The sequence below is a fragment of the Oxyura jamaicensis genome, chromosome 1 (assembly GCF_011077185.1).
Source record: "Oxyura jamaicensis isolate SHBP4307 breed ruddy duck chromosome 1, BPBGC_Ojam_1.0, whole genome shotgun sequence".
NCBI lineage: Eukaryota > Metazoa > Chordata > Aves > Anseriformes > Anatidae > Oxyura > Oxyura jamaicensis.
The window spans coordinates 115,376,119-115,394,461 of NC_048893.1; the positions used below are offsets into that span (position 1 = coordinate 115,376,119).

The 18,343-nt window shown below is 37.6% G+C and overlaps 1 protein-coding gene across 11 annotated transcripts in view; it reads left to right on the forward strand.

Annotated features, from left to right (window-relative positions):
- The window catches only part of CASK (calcium/calmodulin dependent serine protein kinase), a 214,611-nt gene that overhangs the window by 80,288 nt on the left and 115,980 nt on the right, over window positions 1-18,343 (forward strand). For all 11 annotated transcript variants that reach the window (XM_035315990.1, XM_035315991.1, XM_035315993.1 and 8 more), the window contains exons 3-4: window positions 9,272-9,377; window positions 18,017-18,094. In XM_035315990.1, the coding sequence (XP_035171881.1) occupies window positions 9,272-9,377; window positions 18,017-18,094 (184 nt within the window). The remainder of the gene's footprint in view (window positions 1-9,271; window positions 9,378-18,016; window positions 18,095-18,343) is intronic.

Below are 18,343 nucleotides of genomic sequence, written 5' to 3' on the forward strand. Positions count from 1 at the left end.
CAGTTTCAGTTAAATGTACAAAAGTATAAAGCTGCTGCATGTTAGTATATCCTGATAATACTGTGACATTTAGTGTTCTTAGTTTTCAGATTTCTTTAGTCCTTGGGAGGAGCAAATTAATAGAAAACCGTGATTTGACATACTGCCCAAACATTTTAATACAGCTGTGCCCTTGAGATGGGCAATACTGCTGTAACGTGGCCGTTTGTTTTTGATGCTGTGCTGTCAACACACATTGTGCTTATATGTGTGCATTCAGAATTAGTCTGGCTGAAGATTTGCTCAAAAATTACTCTGAGGGGAAGGGGAGAAGTTTACTTGCAGTAGAACCAATTCCATGATCCTGTTTATTGTGCAGTTGCACAAACAGCTTCACTAGCATGAAGGTGAGAGATGCTGCAGGAGGGGAGTTTGAGATGACAGAGGAGGGAACAATTGTTGCTTTTAATGGGGCTGCTAAAGTAAAGCGCTTGTCAGCTCACTTTTATTAGAAGGAAAAACAGTATGTGTAATTTTATGAAATTACGACCTTCTAGTCATTTCAGTAAAGAAGGCTATTGTGACTTTACAGCAGAGCATTTTGCCATTTCAGTGCTCTGACCAGCATGTAGCATTCTTTTACCAAATACATGCTTTGTGTTTAACTTCTTTTTTTTCTTTTTTTAAAAAGAAGTTTCACAGCATATTCTGACAGATCAGCAGCTGCACACCCTTTCACTTACCTCTGTTAAAAAATTCATTGCATTGCAAAGTGTTTAAAATTGTGGATTGTAGTGTAACAATGTGGCCTATGGTAATTTAAAAGGTGTTGTGTATCAGACTATTATGCAGTGCTACATAGCAGGTGGGAACATGGGATTTAATATAATACGGTTATCGGTAGTGAACGCACTTTCATTATGTGATTGATCACATCTTGAGAGTCAATGACTGTTTTCAGTTTCCTTTCATAAATTATTGAAAACAGATCAAAGATAGGAGAAAGTGTTACAGATTTTACTGCAGAGGTTTCTGAATGTCTTCAGCAACCACCTCCATTTCTGTGTGCATGTCCAAACTTCTGACAGAGACACCTCTCCGTACTCCTTTTTGAATTAATTTACTGGGTTTATAAAACTATTACTGATGTCATGACCCTGCTTGGGTTTTGCCACACTTCTGAAACTGCTACTTTGCAGCCAGGAGAACTACTAGTAGTGTTTTGAAATAGACTGTGCCCTGAAGAAGAAAAAGAAGGAAAAAAAAATAATAATAATCTAGGAAGCCTTGGTTTCATTTTTCATCATTTCCCCTCTTCTTCCTCTGTCCTCCTACCTCGTTGAACATGCTGTTAATCATTTGTTAATAAATGATTTTAATTATCTGCAATAGACAGCTGTTAATACTCTTTCATACATTCTTAAACACTTTTTTATTAGTTCAGGTTGATTCATTATCCAAAATACACCATCTTCTTTATTTTCTTTATGAAGCATTGCTTATTTGTATTCCAATAAAAATGAGGAAATGAGTAAAAGAAAGGAGGATTTGCTTTCATTGACACAAGCCATCTATAGGTACATCATTCTGGATAAATCTGGTGGAGTGGATTGGCATGAGAGAGAGGAAAAGTTTTTTTTCACACTTTTCATGTTTTCATAGCTGAAACATAGATGGAGTGAGAACTGCCTAGGTGTCTCAAGACACCTAATTCCACATAAAAGTTCATCAATATGTTTACATTTATGTCCAAACACTGAGAAATTATAGAGCAGAAAAAAGGTTGTTACTCAGAATTCAGTGAGTGTCTGTAAGTTTGATTCCATGAAATTGAGATTTCCTAAAGTTTCTGTATGTGGGGGATTAGAAATGCAGTCTGGTTGCTAAGTATTAGTTGCAACTACATTTTGCTTTTCTTTCTCCCCCCCTCTTTTTGTTTCTGCAGTAGCCTTGAAACAAAAGATACTGAAGATTGATTATCTCACATTGTCATTGTAATTACTGACTACCAGTGGCTTTTTTTTTTTTAATCAAGGGCCATTTCTGAACTGTATACATTTGTTTCTTTTTGGCATGCTTTTATCATGTTTGGTAAGCTACAGATTGATTATGAAATAGAAGATTTGGTGGCGATGCAGTGCGAAGTATGTACTTGTGCTTCTACTTGTGTTTTGCAACATCCTAAGCAGCTCCTGATGCTGGCTTTTGTGGTCATGTTTGTCTCCTGCTTCCATATTCTTTTCCTTGCATTTATGCCAGCTTCTGTACTTGAGATTGGTCACTGAGTGGTTGTTTCATACACTAGGACACTGAGCCAGTGGGGAAAAAAGTGATTTTTTTTTGTCAAGTTAATACACTGAAGTGGTTTGGTGTGTGGTGTGACAACTTCAAGACTGCTGCACAGTGGAGCAGAGGGCAAGAACATGCACGGGATGAAGAGAAAGAGCCAGCAGTTAAATCAGCCTGGCTACTGTGGAGCTTTAGCCACACTGATGTGCGTGGGAAGGGAGGCAGGTATGCTTTTACTCCTTGTTGAGGCAAGGAGTCATTCATTGGTCAGATGTCTGTGTGTGGTGAGGGGGCTGCCACGTACCCCAGAAAGGAAGGCACTGTGGTTTTGGTAAAGAGAAACGTGAAGACTCTCATGGAAGAAATAAATAAAAAATCTGTGGGGCAGGAACATCACTGTGGTTCTGGAGTACAGGGGTTTCATTGCCAATGTCACTATAAGTTATCAGTATAAGATGTTCCCACCTCCCGCTGCTCGTTCCTGTTGCAGTACGTTGGTTGTGACGAGTCCTTTTATGACTTAATTTCTATATTATTAGAACAATAGAGCCTAAGAGTAATTCTCTTAGAGGGTGGGAAAAAGCAAGCAGAGATGGGTAGGGAAGCTTTTTTAAGCTTGTACTTCCCTGGAAGGTCACCTGTCTTTGGAACTGCAGCCTCAGATGCAGGACAATTGGTAAAACCAGAGTTGGCTGTGGTGCAGGGTGCATCGTGTTCTTGTTACGTGCTGTCTTGAGGCAGAGGTAGATAGCAGTGTGCTCAGCTTGGAGGTAGTCGTGTCTTCTGGGGAGCCCTTACAAGCATGGTGGCTACTGCAGTCTGGCTGGACTAGAAAGCAGTGTAGACTTCCATCAGGTGCTGGTGGCAGGGGTTTGTTTTCGTGGAGAGAGGGGGGCGGCTGCACAGGGAGACTCTGTGGGAAGGGACCAGGGCTGCACCATGCCAGACACAGACAGTTACAGATGGCTCCACAGTGGACCAAAGCTGAGCCCATAGGCCACGTGTGTGGCATTTCTGTAAAAATATATCCAAGGAAATGTAGGATGGAGAGAAAGGGAGAGGGAACAAAAAATGGTAATATGAAAATCAGAGGAGGGGAGAAGCGAATGGCAGAGTGGATCCATGGTAGAGTGAATACTCCCTGTGGCTTGTGGAGGGCCTGTGTGGGAGCAGATACCCACTGTAGCCCTTGCAGGACCCATGTGGGAATAGATAGATATTCCTGAAGGACTGCAGCCTGTGGAGAACCCATGTGGGAGCAGCAGGAAGGTGTGAGGACGAAGAAGTGGCAGAGGGGAACTGCTGTGGACTGACCATAGTCCCTGTGCCCCTGCGCTACTTGGAGTAGAAGAGTCTGGAGTGAAAGAGTAAAGGTGAACATGCCAAAGTGGGAGTAAAGGTGTTGTTTCAATGTTTTTCTTTGTCTCCCACTACCTGAATCAATAATTACAGATTTATTTTAACTGGCAATAAATTAAGTTAATTTTGTCACATCAAGGTGTTTTGTTGTTGTTGTTGTTTTTGTTTTTCCAGCAACAGTAATTGGTAAGCAACCTCCTCATCTTTGTTTCAACCCATGAGCTCTCTTGTTTCTCTTCCTGTTTTCTCCCTGAATCCTGCTGAGCAGCAGAACAAGGAACAAGAGCAAGGGTGGGAGTTGAGTTTCTAGCCAAGGCTAACCCACCACAAAACCAAAACCAACATATTTGTAGAGTGAAGCGGTTGGTGTGAAGGTACTAGTGTCTGTATTATGTACACCTCAGGGGGGTTGCTTTGACCTATGACTAGTCTGACCTTGTGGCCTGAATGCTGTTCATGACTGGAGCACCTCAGGCACATTTCTGAAGCACATCATTCAGTTCAGTTGGATCTAACTGAAGTAAACATCAGCTTCTCTGGGATGCATACCAAAAGATGGTAGGTGGGAATGACTGGGAGAAGTTCTTCAAAAGTATGTTCCTGACCCAAAATAAAACTTGGGAATGGTTACCACCTGTCGTGTTGCTATCTGCAGTTTACAGCCATGGTGATATTTGAAATCTTCTTTGAATTGCAACATAATGATGTTAATTAGATGATTAATCCAAGAATCATTTCTCCGATGCAAAGAAATATAGATAGATAGATTTCCTTTTAATACTTAGTACTGACATATCTATATAAATTATGTAATCGCATTCTCTCTGTGCAAAATACATGGAAGTGTTTTAAGCAAACAGTTTACTACTAATGTAGATACTTCTTTTCAAATACAGTCATACCCAAGCTGTGGATGGCGAACTAATATTTTAAAGGATTGAACTGGGAGAATTGGAATGCTGTATGTCTAAAAATGACTTTTTATGTCTTCTGTCTCGCTGAGAAAGATTGTGATTATGCTGTCAAAGATGTTATAATAGTGCTATAATTCAGGCTGCTAGGGAGCATCTAGCTCTTCCATGCTGTAGGATAGCATGAGCATACCTTCAAAATGTGTTCAATGTGTCTGAGACAATGTTTTAAAAACTTGGGTATCAGATTTGAAAGGAAATTAGGTGTTTGCCAGAATTGTCAGGGATGCATAGGATAATAGTTAACTCCTATACAAGTTTTAAGTGATGCTCATGTTTCATATTTCTATCAAAGACTGATACTTATTTCTTAACATTATTTAGACCAGCTATCTTTTCAGAGTTTCCTGCAATTCCATTTTCAGTGTTGCAACCTTGTCCAAGCACAAGACTGTGTTTTCTCTGTGTTGTTTATCACTGGAAATTCCCTTTTCCATCTTAGAACTTTTCTGTTTATTATAGAAGTCTGAACTTCCATGCCATTCTAACAATCTCAGTGACTCTTATAGCATGTTCTTTTGGCTAAATTTTGCTTACTGTTGAAGGAGGATGTTCAAAATGTAAGCTACATAATCTTTAGTAAATGGTACATGCCACCTCTTGCTCCTTAAAACTGAGTTAATATTTTGGCAGATTCTTGAACAGTCCTGAATCTCTTTTGAGTGTTAGGAGGAAGGCATGTTTTGACTTAGGATGAGCAGGACCTTTGTTACAACAAGATATGGCAAAATATTTAGTAGAAGTTTAGGAAACTTAAGAGAAGATAGAAAATAGTTTATATGATGTTATATTCAGAATGCTAAGATATAGATATATGGTGGCTCACAAAAATAATAATGGGATTTTTCTTAGGGTATCTCTGGTCTCATGCTTGCAGCCAAGAGTTTGCTTGGCTTTAGATTCTATTCAGAACTGTTCTATTCAGCACTATCTGCGGGTGGTTAGGGTTTTAATTACCCCTTGAGGAGTGTGTGGAGTTGAAATTTAACTCAGTCTGGGTAACGCATTTGAGAAAGGACTGCGTAGATGATTATGATTTTTTTTAAGTGAAATTGATGAAATATATGCCATCTCTGCCTTTTCTTATCCTTTCCCTTGCCTTCTAACTGGTCTTAAGCATAACATCTTTTGACATTTGGGTCAGAGTCCAAATGGACCTCAGAATCCATCGTAGTTTTGGACTTGTGGGTTGTTTGAATCAATGTGGTATGTATCTGTCTGTCTCTACACCAAGTTTTATTCTTCCCTAACAGGTCCTCTGTTAAACAAGTTCCTACTGTTTTTTAAATAGGACTTTGTTCTGCATTTAGCCCCAAGCCACCTAAGTCTTACTAAAGCATTGTTCTGTGGCTTCTATACATTTGCTTTGCTGTTCAGAAATTGTATTTTCCACATTCTTCTTCTCCTTCCTCAGTCAGTGAGCAGTTCTTTTGCTTGTGCAATATTACACAAAGGAATGAGGTAAATTGCAGCATATTTTCTTTCTCACAGTTCTCCTTTCCTGCAGAATATGTATAGATATCACAAGAAATGAATAAATCAAGCAGCCAAAATAAACGATTTTGAACACAATTTTTACCCATAAAGAAAGCAGAACTTTCTGTAGTTTCCTGTTGGATTTTCACTTCCCATATGAAAATAGGTATCAGATAACCATGGCAAGGTGTGGTAGTATTAACATCCTTAGATTGTAAAAAGGAAAATAAGTGCTGTATTTTCTGGAGATCGTATTCATTACAGAATCATGTAGTTTTCCATTCTCTTAAACCATCTACCAGTATCTGTGATCCCATTTAGGACGGACTGGATGCATACTTTGGTGAATGACAAGGAGAATCTTACTGCCTAGAAGACTGGGGCGGTAAATGATTAGTGTTGAATCCATACCTAAGCACATTTGAAGAGAATGTTACCATATGGTAACTACCATAGTAGATCCTCTGTATGAAGAGGGTGGTATGTGGGTATCTTTAAATAATGAAAGACATACTGTTATTTTCTTATGTGATAGGATTTTACCTCTGTATTAAGGACAAATTTGACGTGAATTTTGTTACTTAAATTTTGTCTGCATCACCAAAATAGTTATTTGCTTCTTTTGTCTGCTCTGTTTGCACTACCTAAGATGTTGTTTCACCATCGTGGTTTTGAAGGGATTACTCTGTTCATTTTGATTTTAGGTTAGATTTGCAAGGATGAGGGAGAAAGCACATAATGTAAGTGTAATGTGAAAGTTATGGGAAGTAAATTTGCACTGTGTGAATCTGAACATTTTTATCGGATTAAAGTTCAGACATTTTACAAATTCATACAAATTTATAAATTACTAAAGATTAGCATTAAGTCTAGCATTAATCTTAATAACCTGTTAAATGCTTCACATGAAAGAACATTCATCTGACTTGTAGTATTCTTGAATGTTAATAATTCACGTTAGAAATGTAATATGACACATAAGAAAATAGCACATTTTATTTTTTTTTACCGTGTAGCAGAAGAATATGGTAAGCATTCTCAAATCAAGCAGTATTTATATTTTCCCATAAATACATAAGTAGGTGGTTCTTGAGCAATAAAAAAGTGTACAAAAAGAGAATAGAAAAGAAAAATATCTGCTTCAGACTACAGACTGGTATTTTCCTTTCATCCTAATTATCAAGGCTTCACTCAAGATTTTGCTCATTTTCTAGAATACTGATGGTAACTTAAAATAAGAGTTTTAAGGAAGATTAAATGATACAAATAGCAAATAATTTTGTCAATAAAGAGGAAAGAAAATGAGTTCTGTGTGGTTTATCGGGTTTTGCTTTTTTTTGCCTTTCTTTAATAAAAGAAGGATTGATTTGTGCTCAGAAGAGAAGTGTTGATTGATCAGAAACAATCTGTCAAGCTTTGAGAGATGTCACAGCAGTTTCTGCTCTTTGTTTATTCACAACTCTTTGTCTTTCTCCTTCTTCTCTAGAACAGAAATGCAAGCTACTGTATGTTGGTTAAAATTTATGTCAGTGTCATTTCATATATTGTGATTTAAAAAAAAAATATTAAAGAACCAAACTGTGGTTTTCAAACATAAGAATCTTTTTTTATTATAAGGATGATCAGACTCCAGTACAGGTTGTCTGTACAGCTTGTGAAGTCTTCATTCTTAGAGAAGTTCAAAACCCAACAGGATATTGTCCTGGGCAACCTGCTTTAGATGACCTTGTGTTCAGCAGAGGAATTAGACTAGGAACATCCATGCTTAATAGTTCTTACTGTAGTGCAGTGAAAGATCCTGTCTTTTGTACTTGGAGATAATTTTGCAGTGATGCTGGATATTTAGGCTGAAAATTTGGTGTAGTCTGGAGTTCTGTCCTGTTGGCAGCTGTTCACCAATGGTGTTTCCCAGGGCTCAGTACTGGGACCACTTCCGTTTAACATTTTTGTCAGTGATCTATACGAGGGAATTGAGTGTACCCTCTGCAAGTTTGCAGACAATACTAGGTCAGGCAAGACCGTTGATCTCCTGTAGGGTAGGATGGCTTTGCAGAGGCATCTGGATAGGCTGGGTCGATGGGCCAAGTCCGATCACATTCAACAAGGCCAAGTACCAGGTGACACGCTTGGGTCATAACAACACCAGGCGCCGATAGGGCATGGGGAAGAGTGACTGGAAAGTTTTGGGGAAGAAAAGGACCTGGGGGTGCTGGTCAACAACCAGCTGAACATGAGCCAGCAGTGTGCCCAGGTGGCCAAGAAAGCCACAGGTATCCTGGCCAGCATCAGAGATGGCATGGCCAGGAGGACAAGGGAAGGGATTGACCCTCTATATTCAGCACAGGTGAGACCACACCGCAAGTACTGTGTTTAATTTTGGGGCCGTCACTACAAAAAAAGATACTGAGTGTCTTGAGCATGTGCAGAGAAGAGCAAGGAAGGTGGTAAAGGGACTAGACAAGACATATGAGGAGAGGCTGAGGAAGCTGGGGTTACTTAGTCTGGAGTAGAAGAGGCTGAAAGGAGACTTCATTGCTCTCTACAAGTGCCTGAAAGGAGATTGCAGTGAGGAGCCTGTTGGTCTATTTTCTCAGTTGATAAGGAATAGGATGCAAGGAAATGATCTCAAGGTGCGTCAAGGGAGGTTTAGATTGACCATTAGGTAGAATTTGTTCACAGAGACGGTGGCCAAGAATTAGGAATGGCCTGTGCAAGGAAGTGGCGGAGTCCCCATCCCTGGGGGTATTTAAGAGACGTGGACATGGTACTAAGGGACATGTTTTAATGGTGGGGCTTGGTAGGACAGGTTGATAGTTGGAACTGATGATCCTAAAGCTCTTTATCAACCTAGATGATTTGTGATTCTCTCTCTCTCTCTCTCTCTCCCTCTCCCAATCCGTATTACAACTGTAATCTGAGTTTTCACATTATGACCCAGAAAATCTTCTGTTATTTGATCAAATCAGGGGAGCCTATTAAGTTTTGTGTCTTTATATTTTGAGATCTACGTGAGTTGTTTAACTTAATTTAATGCATTAGTTCTGAAGGAGAATAATTAAATATCATCTCATAAGTATTATTTATAAAGATTAAAGAATATATTAGAAGCTTCAGAGGCTTACATCTTTCCAAACATTGTATTTTAGTTATCAGCAACTTGAATATACAGCTAATATACTATTTTTTGTCTTCCGCAGATCTGAAGAGGGAAGCCAGTATTTGTCACATGCTGAAGCATCCTCATATTGTTGAACTGTTGGAGACATACAGCTCAGATGGAATGCTTTATATGGTTTTCGAGTTGTAAGTTTTTCTCTTTGATTTTGCTTTCTTGGTTGTCATTTGCTAAATAAAGTCCTTAAAGTATGTCTGCTTCCACCTGCTTGTTTTGTAGTTGAGAAACTTGGAGTGCTGTGAAAATATTTATTTCTGGCATGTATAGGTTCTCACAAACAAACAAACAAACAAACAAAAAGCTGTCACACTGACCAAGGGGCTAGTTTCAGTTTGTTTATTAGTGGCCTTTTAAGGTCAGATATGTTGCTCATTGTTGGCTGCCACGTGCCTAATATGGTACACAGAAACTTGATTTTAAAATCTCTGCTGATAGTCATCATCTTTGGGGAGTTAGTTGATGGTGTTCTGTTGCAGATGTGAACTTTTTTTCATGTTTTTCCAGACTACTGTTTCTTCAGCTCTGCTTTTCCTTTAGTAGATACTCCAAAAAGCTTTATTTTCTTAATTTAAGTGTTCTTGTAAATCAGTGTACCTGTTCACTTCATATGAAAAGGGGCATTTTGGTGAAAGATGCTTTAGAGGCTTGAACAAATGTCTGCTTACCATTTGCATATGGAAGGATGAACCAATCGTGACTTTTCAGCACTGTGGAGCTATTCTTCGTGGACCGTGAGAAACAACACGGCCAGGCGGCAGCCCTCAAAGCACCAAATTCCTCCTTTGAGGGAAAATTGTTATATTTACATGTACATAAAAAACAATTTTCACATGTTAGTTTCATTGTAGAGGTAGAGAGGAAGTTAGGTGGTAACTGCAAAAAAGTGATATACAAGTGATATAAAACTGAAAGTTGTTGTTTGAAGTCTTCCTTTTTTGTTTGTTTTTTAGGGAAGTTTATAAACATATGATTGTGTGAAGTAATTGTTCGTTGCTTTCCTTTCTGTAACTTTTGTTTCAATACTGATTGTTTTTGTTTTATTTTCTAAATAACAAAACATGGACCAAATGACTATAATTATCCTATTACAAAATAATGTACACCATGGGGAGGCAGACAATTAACAAGATTTTGAAATGAAAAAAAGGTTTTGCATTTATTTTTACCCTGCGAGGAGCTCAGAAACATGAGACAAAAGATAATTATTTTTTAATGACAAGCCTGTTATCATTTATGTTTCTATACATAAAAAATAAGTCTGAACAATGAGGATTACTACACAAATACTGTACCTGACTTCAGGCCACATGAAAGAAGGAAATAAAAGGCTAAAGTATTTGAAGCATAATAATTCTTTACCATCTCGTATGTCCTTGTATGCTAGTAGGCATCAATCTTTTATAACAAACATTGATAGAAAATGAGATAGTGGGAACACCTGTTCTCAAAATGTAGGAGGGACTGAAAGAGTTGTGGACACAATGTGATATGCTGGAGGGGATGCTTTATAAAGTGATTTAACAGAAGACTACGCTTGCAATGAAGAAAGAGTGCATTGTCCAAGTTTGACAGGGTTAGTGGTAGTGTGTAATTATGGCCTTAATAAGAAACTTGGTAATGAAAATTCAGGACTAACACGTGAACCACATGCAATAACCGAACCTAAAACTTTGTGCCATCAGTTGCACATAAATGTGACATAAGATCCACTGCTGTTTCATAAGCTGTGAGCTACATGGAGAAGCTGCTAATACGACCCCGAACATCTTGCCAAATCTATACTTACAAAAAGAAACAAGTTAAATAAGTAAATACATGGTGTATCTGATAAAAGCAAGAGATTGTATTGCTTGGGGAGAAAAATACAGTCTGTGCCCAATTTTGAACTTTTGTTAAATGTTTTTTTTTAAAGTCATAATTCACAGAAGCACTGTAGAACATGAACAGTGGCAATGAAGTTTAACACAAAAAAAATCATATTTTAACATCATTTATACACAAATTCAGGCACTCCTTTACCTAATACAAGTATGAAGTCAACTGAAGTACATTAAACATTTTATAGCATCAGAAGATTTGAAAGCAGTCATTTAAGTTTATGCCAAGTATAGAACAAAACATTATGCCAAACTCAAGCTATTTAAAATTTTCATTTATGAAATGGGGAAAAATATGCAATTTCTTTTCTTTATATCTGTACTAATAGTTTGCTATTTTAGACAGTGCTGTCCTGTCACATAACATTTGCTTTGTAGTTAGTGCACATGGTGTAAACACTGTTTTTATATAGAATGCTGTTTTGTATTTGGTACATAAGTTGCTTTGGCTTTTATATTTTATTGCTTATTATGTTTTTCTAATGGCCATTGTTTGTTACCAATGAGAATACTTAGCAAAAGGTCAGCTACCTTCAGTATTTCTAAAACAAAGCAAATATTCTACTTGAAATGTCTGAAAACCACATTCTGGACTCAAAGAGTACGTTGCATGCAGTTTATCCTCAGTATAATCAAAGTGTGTGGACTGAGTACTTACCTATCATACTGAAGATCTCAGATATGTGAGTGATACTCAGTACTTTCACATACTTAATATCTGGTCATTTGAAGAATATTCCCTCACCACTATACATAAGTGTTCCTGCTTTTTGTAGTGTATTCGAAGAAAGATTTGGCTCTTGGAACATTACTCTTGTTTAGCTTTACCAGTTCGACTGTATAGACAGTTAAATGCATGCAGCTATGCATTTTCATCTAACTAACACATGTAAAAATACCCGAGTTTTAAAATCTTAAATTCGTAAAAGTAATTTAAAATGGTTACAGTTACTTGGGTTTATGATAAGCATATGCAAATGAGCGTTTAAATTATAGTTGGTATATTCAATCATGCCATTTTGTTGAAGTGTTAAGACAAAAAGAAGAGGAAGAAAGGAATGCTGTCTATTCTGCTTTGTTACAATACTGTGAAATAGCACAGCTTCTTATCTTATGGAGTGAAAACTCTTTTTCATTATTTCACTTCTTCATTATGTTAGGATTCCGGTTATAGTTTTATTTTTAAATGCAGTCTGAGACGGAGTCCTTCATCTTTTATATGGCTTTACCATACCTCTTTTCTTTTTCATACTTTCATAGTACATGATCTAGGATAAAAAAACGCTTGAATGTTAACTTTTAAAAACAAAATCAGAATATTTCTATATTTTTCACACCAAAACAGGTTTCTGTGTTTACCAAATAAAAGTAAAGTTTCATGTGCTTCTAGATTAAAAGTTCAGGCCAGACATTCAAAATACCCAATGAAATGAAATATTTTCAAATGCATTTTGAAAGCTTGCAGTACACTTATCTAAGTCATTAAACTAGAGTTTCTTTCTGCCCTAACTTCAGTTGTTTAAAAATTAAACTTTAAGTCTGAGGCATCTCTGTATGTGCAGGTTTTCCCTGTGGACTGAAAGGGAGCCCAAAGTGACGGTAAATTTAAATACCTTAAGGCAACCAAACTCCAAAAAGTATTAAATATTCTGAGCATCACATTTTTTGATCTGAAGACATATTTTTGACATCATAAAACTCACATTTTCATTGAGTTTGTGCTGGAGGGTTTTTTTGTCAATTAGCAATTTGATACATATATTCACTACATTGTAGACTGGATTCTTGTGGACACAAAGTTTAGGCAGTTACCTGCTCTCAGTATGCTGTTTCTCTTTTCGTATCTGATGGCCTTTGAAGTAGTGACAGATTACAGTCAAACAAAGCGATAGGAGAATTTAGATAGCTTATGGTTGAGGAAAGCTATATCAGATTTTCATCTCACCATTCTTAATATTTTTTCTCGTTCATTTGATGGAAAGGAGTTAATAGAAAACCAGAGTTCATTAGTTTGGATGTTGAAAGAACGATCTTTGAGGGTTTCCCTGGTGACACAGCAAGACTTGAAAATCAGAGGATTTTTATCTAGGGTGGAATTTTGGCTCTTTCTAATAAATACCAAAATTGGTCAGAGAAACTGAAAATTCAGTGCATTTCAAAACATTGATGCATTGAAATTTCTGCATTTATTATAACTTTAATTATCACAGTCTATTGATTTTTTTAAGTTGCAATATTTTAATAAAAGCTTCAGAAGACCCACTTTTAAGCAAAATTAACTCATAGAAGCCAATGTAAAATGTTAAATCATATAATTTTATTTTCAAGAATTTACATAAACCTGAAATAATTCACACAGTGTTGCTGTAAAGTATTTTTGTATGGCCTCCTGATACTGGCTGACATATGGAGATTTTCACATTAGATTGGAGTCTGGATTAAATTAGACTTCAGGTAAGGTACAGTAATTTTTTCATATTAATACCAACACCAAAATCAGTTTGTTTTTTTAAGGATGCATTTGTTTTTTCTTTACTGCTGCTTAGTAATCAGGTTGGACCACTGCTATGAAAACATTAGTGTCAAAGAATACCTATTTAAAATTACTTACTCCTCCTAAGCTCATCATCCATACTATGATATATGAATTGAGCATTACTCAGTGAGTGATTTATTTGTCACTCTAACTAGAATGAGTTTATGAAGAGCACTGAAATGCATCTCTTAGCAGCCTGCAGAGTTGAAAAAATTTAAAATACTGAAAAGCCTTCAAAACAGTTTCTGGGAAGGTAAACTCAGCAATATCACTTGATTAAAAAAAATACAAATATAATAATATAAAAAATATCTGGAACATGCTAAACCCTGGATGCATGGGCAATTATAAGGAATAGGTTTATATACTTTTTTTTTAACTGTATTTTAAAAATTGATTTCTGGAAGTTGAGTTGTATTTAGTGAAGATGATGTGAAGGAAAAAATGCCATTGTGCACAGACCCTTAACATGCATGGTGCAAAACTCAGCAAACACTGAGTAGGAGCAATACACAATATTTTTATTTTTTTCCTTTTTTTTTTTTTAAGTAATAATGTAATCACCTTAAGCAGTACTTCTCAGACTTTCTTAATGAAATAAAGTTAAGTTGTAGGCTACATCTTCTTCGTCATCTGCAAATTCAAAGCTGTAATACTCCAGTACTAAAATACAGAACTCAGCTGGAGTATACTGTCTGGAGTAGACTTGCTGGGCAGATTGCAACTCCTCATCACATCTGTGCAGAACAGTAGAAAAGCATAGAAGGTGAATAGTACTAGCTATGGAAATAAACATTTATCCAAAGGGCTGAGACTTAGACACACTTCTCCAGCCAAAACTATGGAAAAATCAAAAGTGAGATATGGGATATTGAACGACATAGTTGGTACTGATACCTAAAACAATTCAGATGCATTGGTCCGGGAAGCTGTCTGTTAACTCCCTGTTCAGAATTGCTTTAGCTGTCCCAGTCAGTAGCAGTACCTCTTCACCCAGTTTTTGTAGCTTCCCGAGTGCCCTCTACTGGTACCGGCTGATTCTCTCAGGTTGTGTGCTGTAACTTGATCACTTTACCAACTTTTTTGCATCTTCAGCTTCTGTCTTTAGCGCATATATATATATATATGTATATATATCTTTATCTTTGTGTGTTTAGATTAATAGGCTTCAATTTAGCTTTTTTTTATTTTATTTTATTTTACTTTGTTTCAGCTTTTACATGCCTAATGTTGATAATCCTTTAAAATGCCTTGAGGCATCTATCCTTGAATTTTCATTTCATCTGTATCACAAAACTTTAATGCTCTTGCATCACATATTCCTTTCAGTTTCTGAATTGAGACTGGGGCCATATCCTTGTCAGTGGTGCCTGGTGCCAGGACAGAAGGCATTGGGCACAAGCTGGAGCCCAGGAGGCTCCCTCTGAGCACCAGGCAGCACTTCTGTGCTGTGCGGGTGAGGAGCCCTGGCACAGGCTGCCCAGAGAGCTGTGGGGTCTCCTCCTTGCGGATCCCCAAAAGCCGCCTGGGCCTGGCCCTGGGCAGCCTGCTCTGGGTGGCCCTGATGGGGCAGGGCTTGGAGCAGGTGGCTTCCAGAGCTCCCTGCCAGCCTCAGCCATGCTGTGATGCTGTGGAGGAAAACAAAAAACAAACAAAATGTGGTTGTGATGTTGCTGAGTTCTTAATCTGTTAATGCACTAAATTTTCTGGTTTTTGTTTGTTTGTTTTATAACCAACGCTGACCCCTGCTTTTGCAGCCTCATCTAGATAGTTTAATAAGATTTTTAGAAAAAATTCAACATCATTGGGGTGATACAAGCTCTTGTATATATGTGAAGATGAAAAGACAGCTGGAGCATGTTTGTGCTTTGAGATAGAGTTCATCTGATCGACTAAATCTTTGAAATATTACCACTGATGGGCTATAGCCATGTTTACTATAAATTAATTGAAAAATATTTGTGAAAAAAAAAATCAAACTGCCCCTCACTGTTGAAAAAAGTACATGAAGCATGCTGTTACATATATGTGGGAAATAGAAATATATGTTAAAAGACCATTCTGATTATAAACACCTTATATAAAAGAAAAGCCAGGCTAAAGAAATGACACTGTTGACTCAGTGCTATTCTCAGAAGCTATTGATACTGCTAACAACCTTGTGTGCCTCTGGATCTTTAATCATCTGTAGTTCCTAGCAAGCTGGAGTGAAATTAGTCTTCTGAAAGGTTCTGCTGCTTCATCAGAATGACACCTACTAATTTTCAGTAGTTGATTGTACACTTCATGTTTTTCATTGCTCAGGTTTCAGTTTCATTTCCCAACTAGTTGAATTGTTGGGAGGAGGGGTTGAAAACGAAGCTGATATGGATTGTTTATTTTCAGTGAGCTAGCTAAATCCAGATTTATGTTGTCCTCATTGAACCTCGCCTTGTTGCTGCTGTGAGGTGCCATGTATAGCACTACACAGTGTGTTGTCTGAGTAATATTTAGCTATATATACAGACAAGCTTTATGAAGTTGAGCAAGACAGAAAAAACTGCTTAGAAGAAAAAAACTAAAGAGGAATATATTTATGCAGCAGTGTGCACTCATTGGTAATCAATATGTGGAGTCTGTTGTATCTGAAGATGCTCAGAGGGCTGAAGCTCCTCACCTACGAAGAGAGGCTGAGGGAGTTGGGGTTGTTTAGCCTAGAGAAGAGAAAGCTCTGGGGAGACCTTACAGTGGCCAGCCAGTACCTAAAGGGGGCTTACAGGAAAGCAGGGGGGGGCTCTTTGTCAGGGGGTGTAGGGATAGGACAAGGGGGAGTGGCTTTAAACTAAGAGAGGGTAGGTTTAGATTAGATATTAGGAGGAAATTCTTTACTCAGAGGGTGGTTAGGCCCTGGCACAGGCTGCCCAGAGAAGCTGTGGATGCCCCATCCCTGGAGGTGTTCAAGGCCAGGCTGGATGGGGCCTTGGGCAACCTGGTCTGGTGGGAGGTGTCCCTGCCCATGACAGGGAGGTTGGAACCAGGTGGCCTTTAAAGGACCTTTCTGAGCCAAAGCAGTCTGATTCTGTGATTCTATATCAGGTGCTGAAATAACTGGCCAGGATTTTTTTTCCTCCAACTTAAATGAATATGCATTTCATTTGGTCAGCAGTGTCTCTTAGAGTTGCCAGTACTCTATCTACACAATAATATATTTTGCATGGGGATATACTTTGTAGCTATTTGGGAATTCAAGCTTTTGCACATTGCTTGTGTCTCCTTAAACAGAAGCTTCACACTTGCTGCAGGTGTATAAAAAAGCAAAAGTTACTGTATGCTGACATTCTGGATAGCTTACAGAAAGAGCCTTGGTGATGTCAGCATTCTGGGTGCCCTGTGAATTCCTTTTCTTTCTTTTTTTTTTCCCCTTGAGTCTTTGGTAGAGAAGAAAAAGAAAAGGTGTGAAGACTGACACTGACATGTTACATTTGACATTTCTGCAAGTGCCACGTTAAATGTGAACTATAATGTGATTTTATTGTGTGTGTTAACTTTTTACTCTTTCCTTCCCCTCATCAAGCACTGAATAAATATTCTAAGATACAAATCTATTCTACATTATTTACAGGGAAAAGAAAAGGAAGATAGTTTATACTACATCAAGCTGCTTGGTTTTAGATAAATGGTAGTCTAATTTTAGTCTAAGGACTATGAAACTAGTACACCTGAATCTGCATGTTATCCTACGCATTGTGGGAAGATTTATCAGAAGTTTATCAGAAAGAATACAGGCAGTTGCTGGTAACATAGTATGTGTGGTGCCGCAGATTTCAGGTGCTTTCAGGGAGGCTGTAAGGTGTACAGTATCTTCATGTCTTCTTAGTTATCCTTAGGAGAATGTTAACTGGGAAGATTATACACTTTCAGAGTATTTTTGAAAGTCACCATTTAAAATACAGTTTGAGTAAGTATTTGTCTAACTACAAACTTTTAGAGTTGCGTTTGTGGTGCTTTTAGGAATACACTGAACATAATATCATGCTTTAATTGTTAACTTGCAGAGCTGCTTTGTACAGGGCATTGGCCTTCTGCTGTCTCACCCACCTTGTGCAATGAGCGGTTTAAGCAATAGAAGAAGTGTTTGGTTTTGTTAATCAAGTTCTGAGAGACCAGAGGGACGTGAAAAGGTTACCCTGTGGCAAGCCATGTTGTGTTAAATAACCCATTAAATGCCATTTTATTCCATAAGGCATTGTGCATGTATCCAGGGTATTTTATATAAAATTTACATTAAGTAGAATAAATAGACTTTTTGGAGCAGTTTTATGTAATTGATTGTAGTTATCTGTCTTAAGCATTTTTTTCCTCTTTCTACCTGCAGTATGGATGGAGCAGATCTGTGTTTTGAAATTGTGAAGAGAGCAGATGCTGGATTTGTGTACAGCGAGGCTGTAGCCAGGTATGTGTTCTAATTTTAATTATTTCCACAGCATGAATGGAAGAGAAAGGACTATATTGTTGCACAGTCTGGTAGCTAAAAGTAGAAATACTGTAAATATTTATGTTTCCAAATCTGAATGTTTATTGCAATAATTAGCATAATGAAAGAATTTCTGACTGTTTTGTCATTTACTGATTGTATGTTTGGATGGGATTGTTGAATAAAATAGTATTTCACATCCAATATTCAATTCTCTGTCTTTTTGCC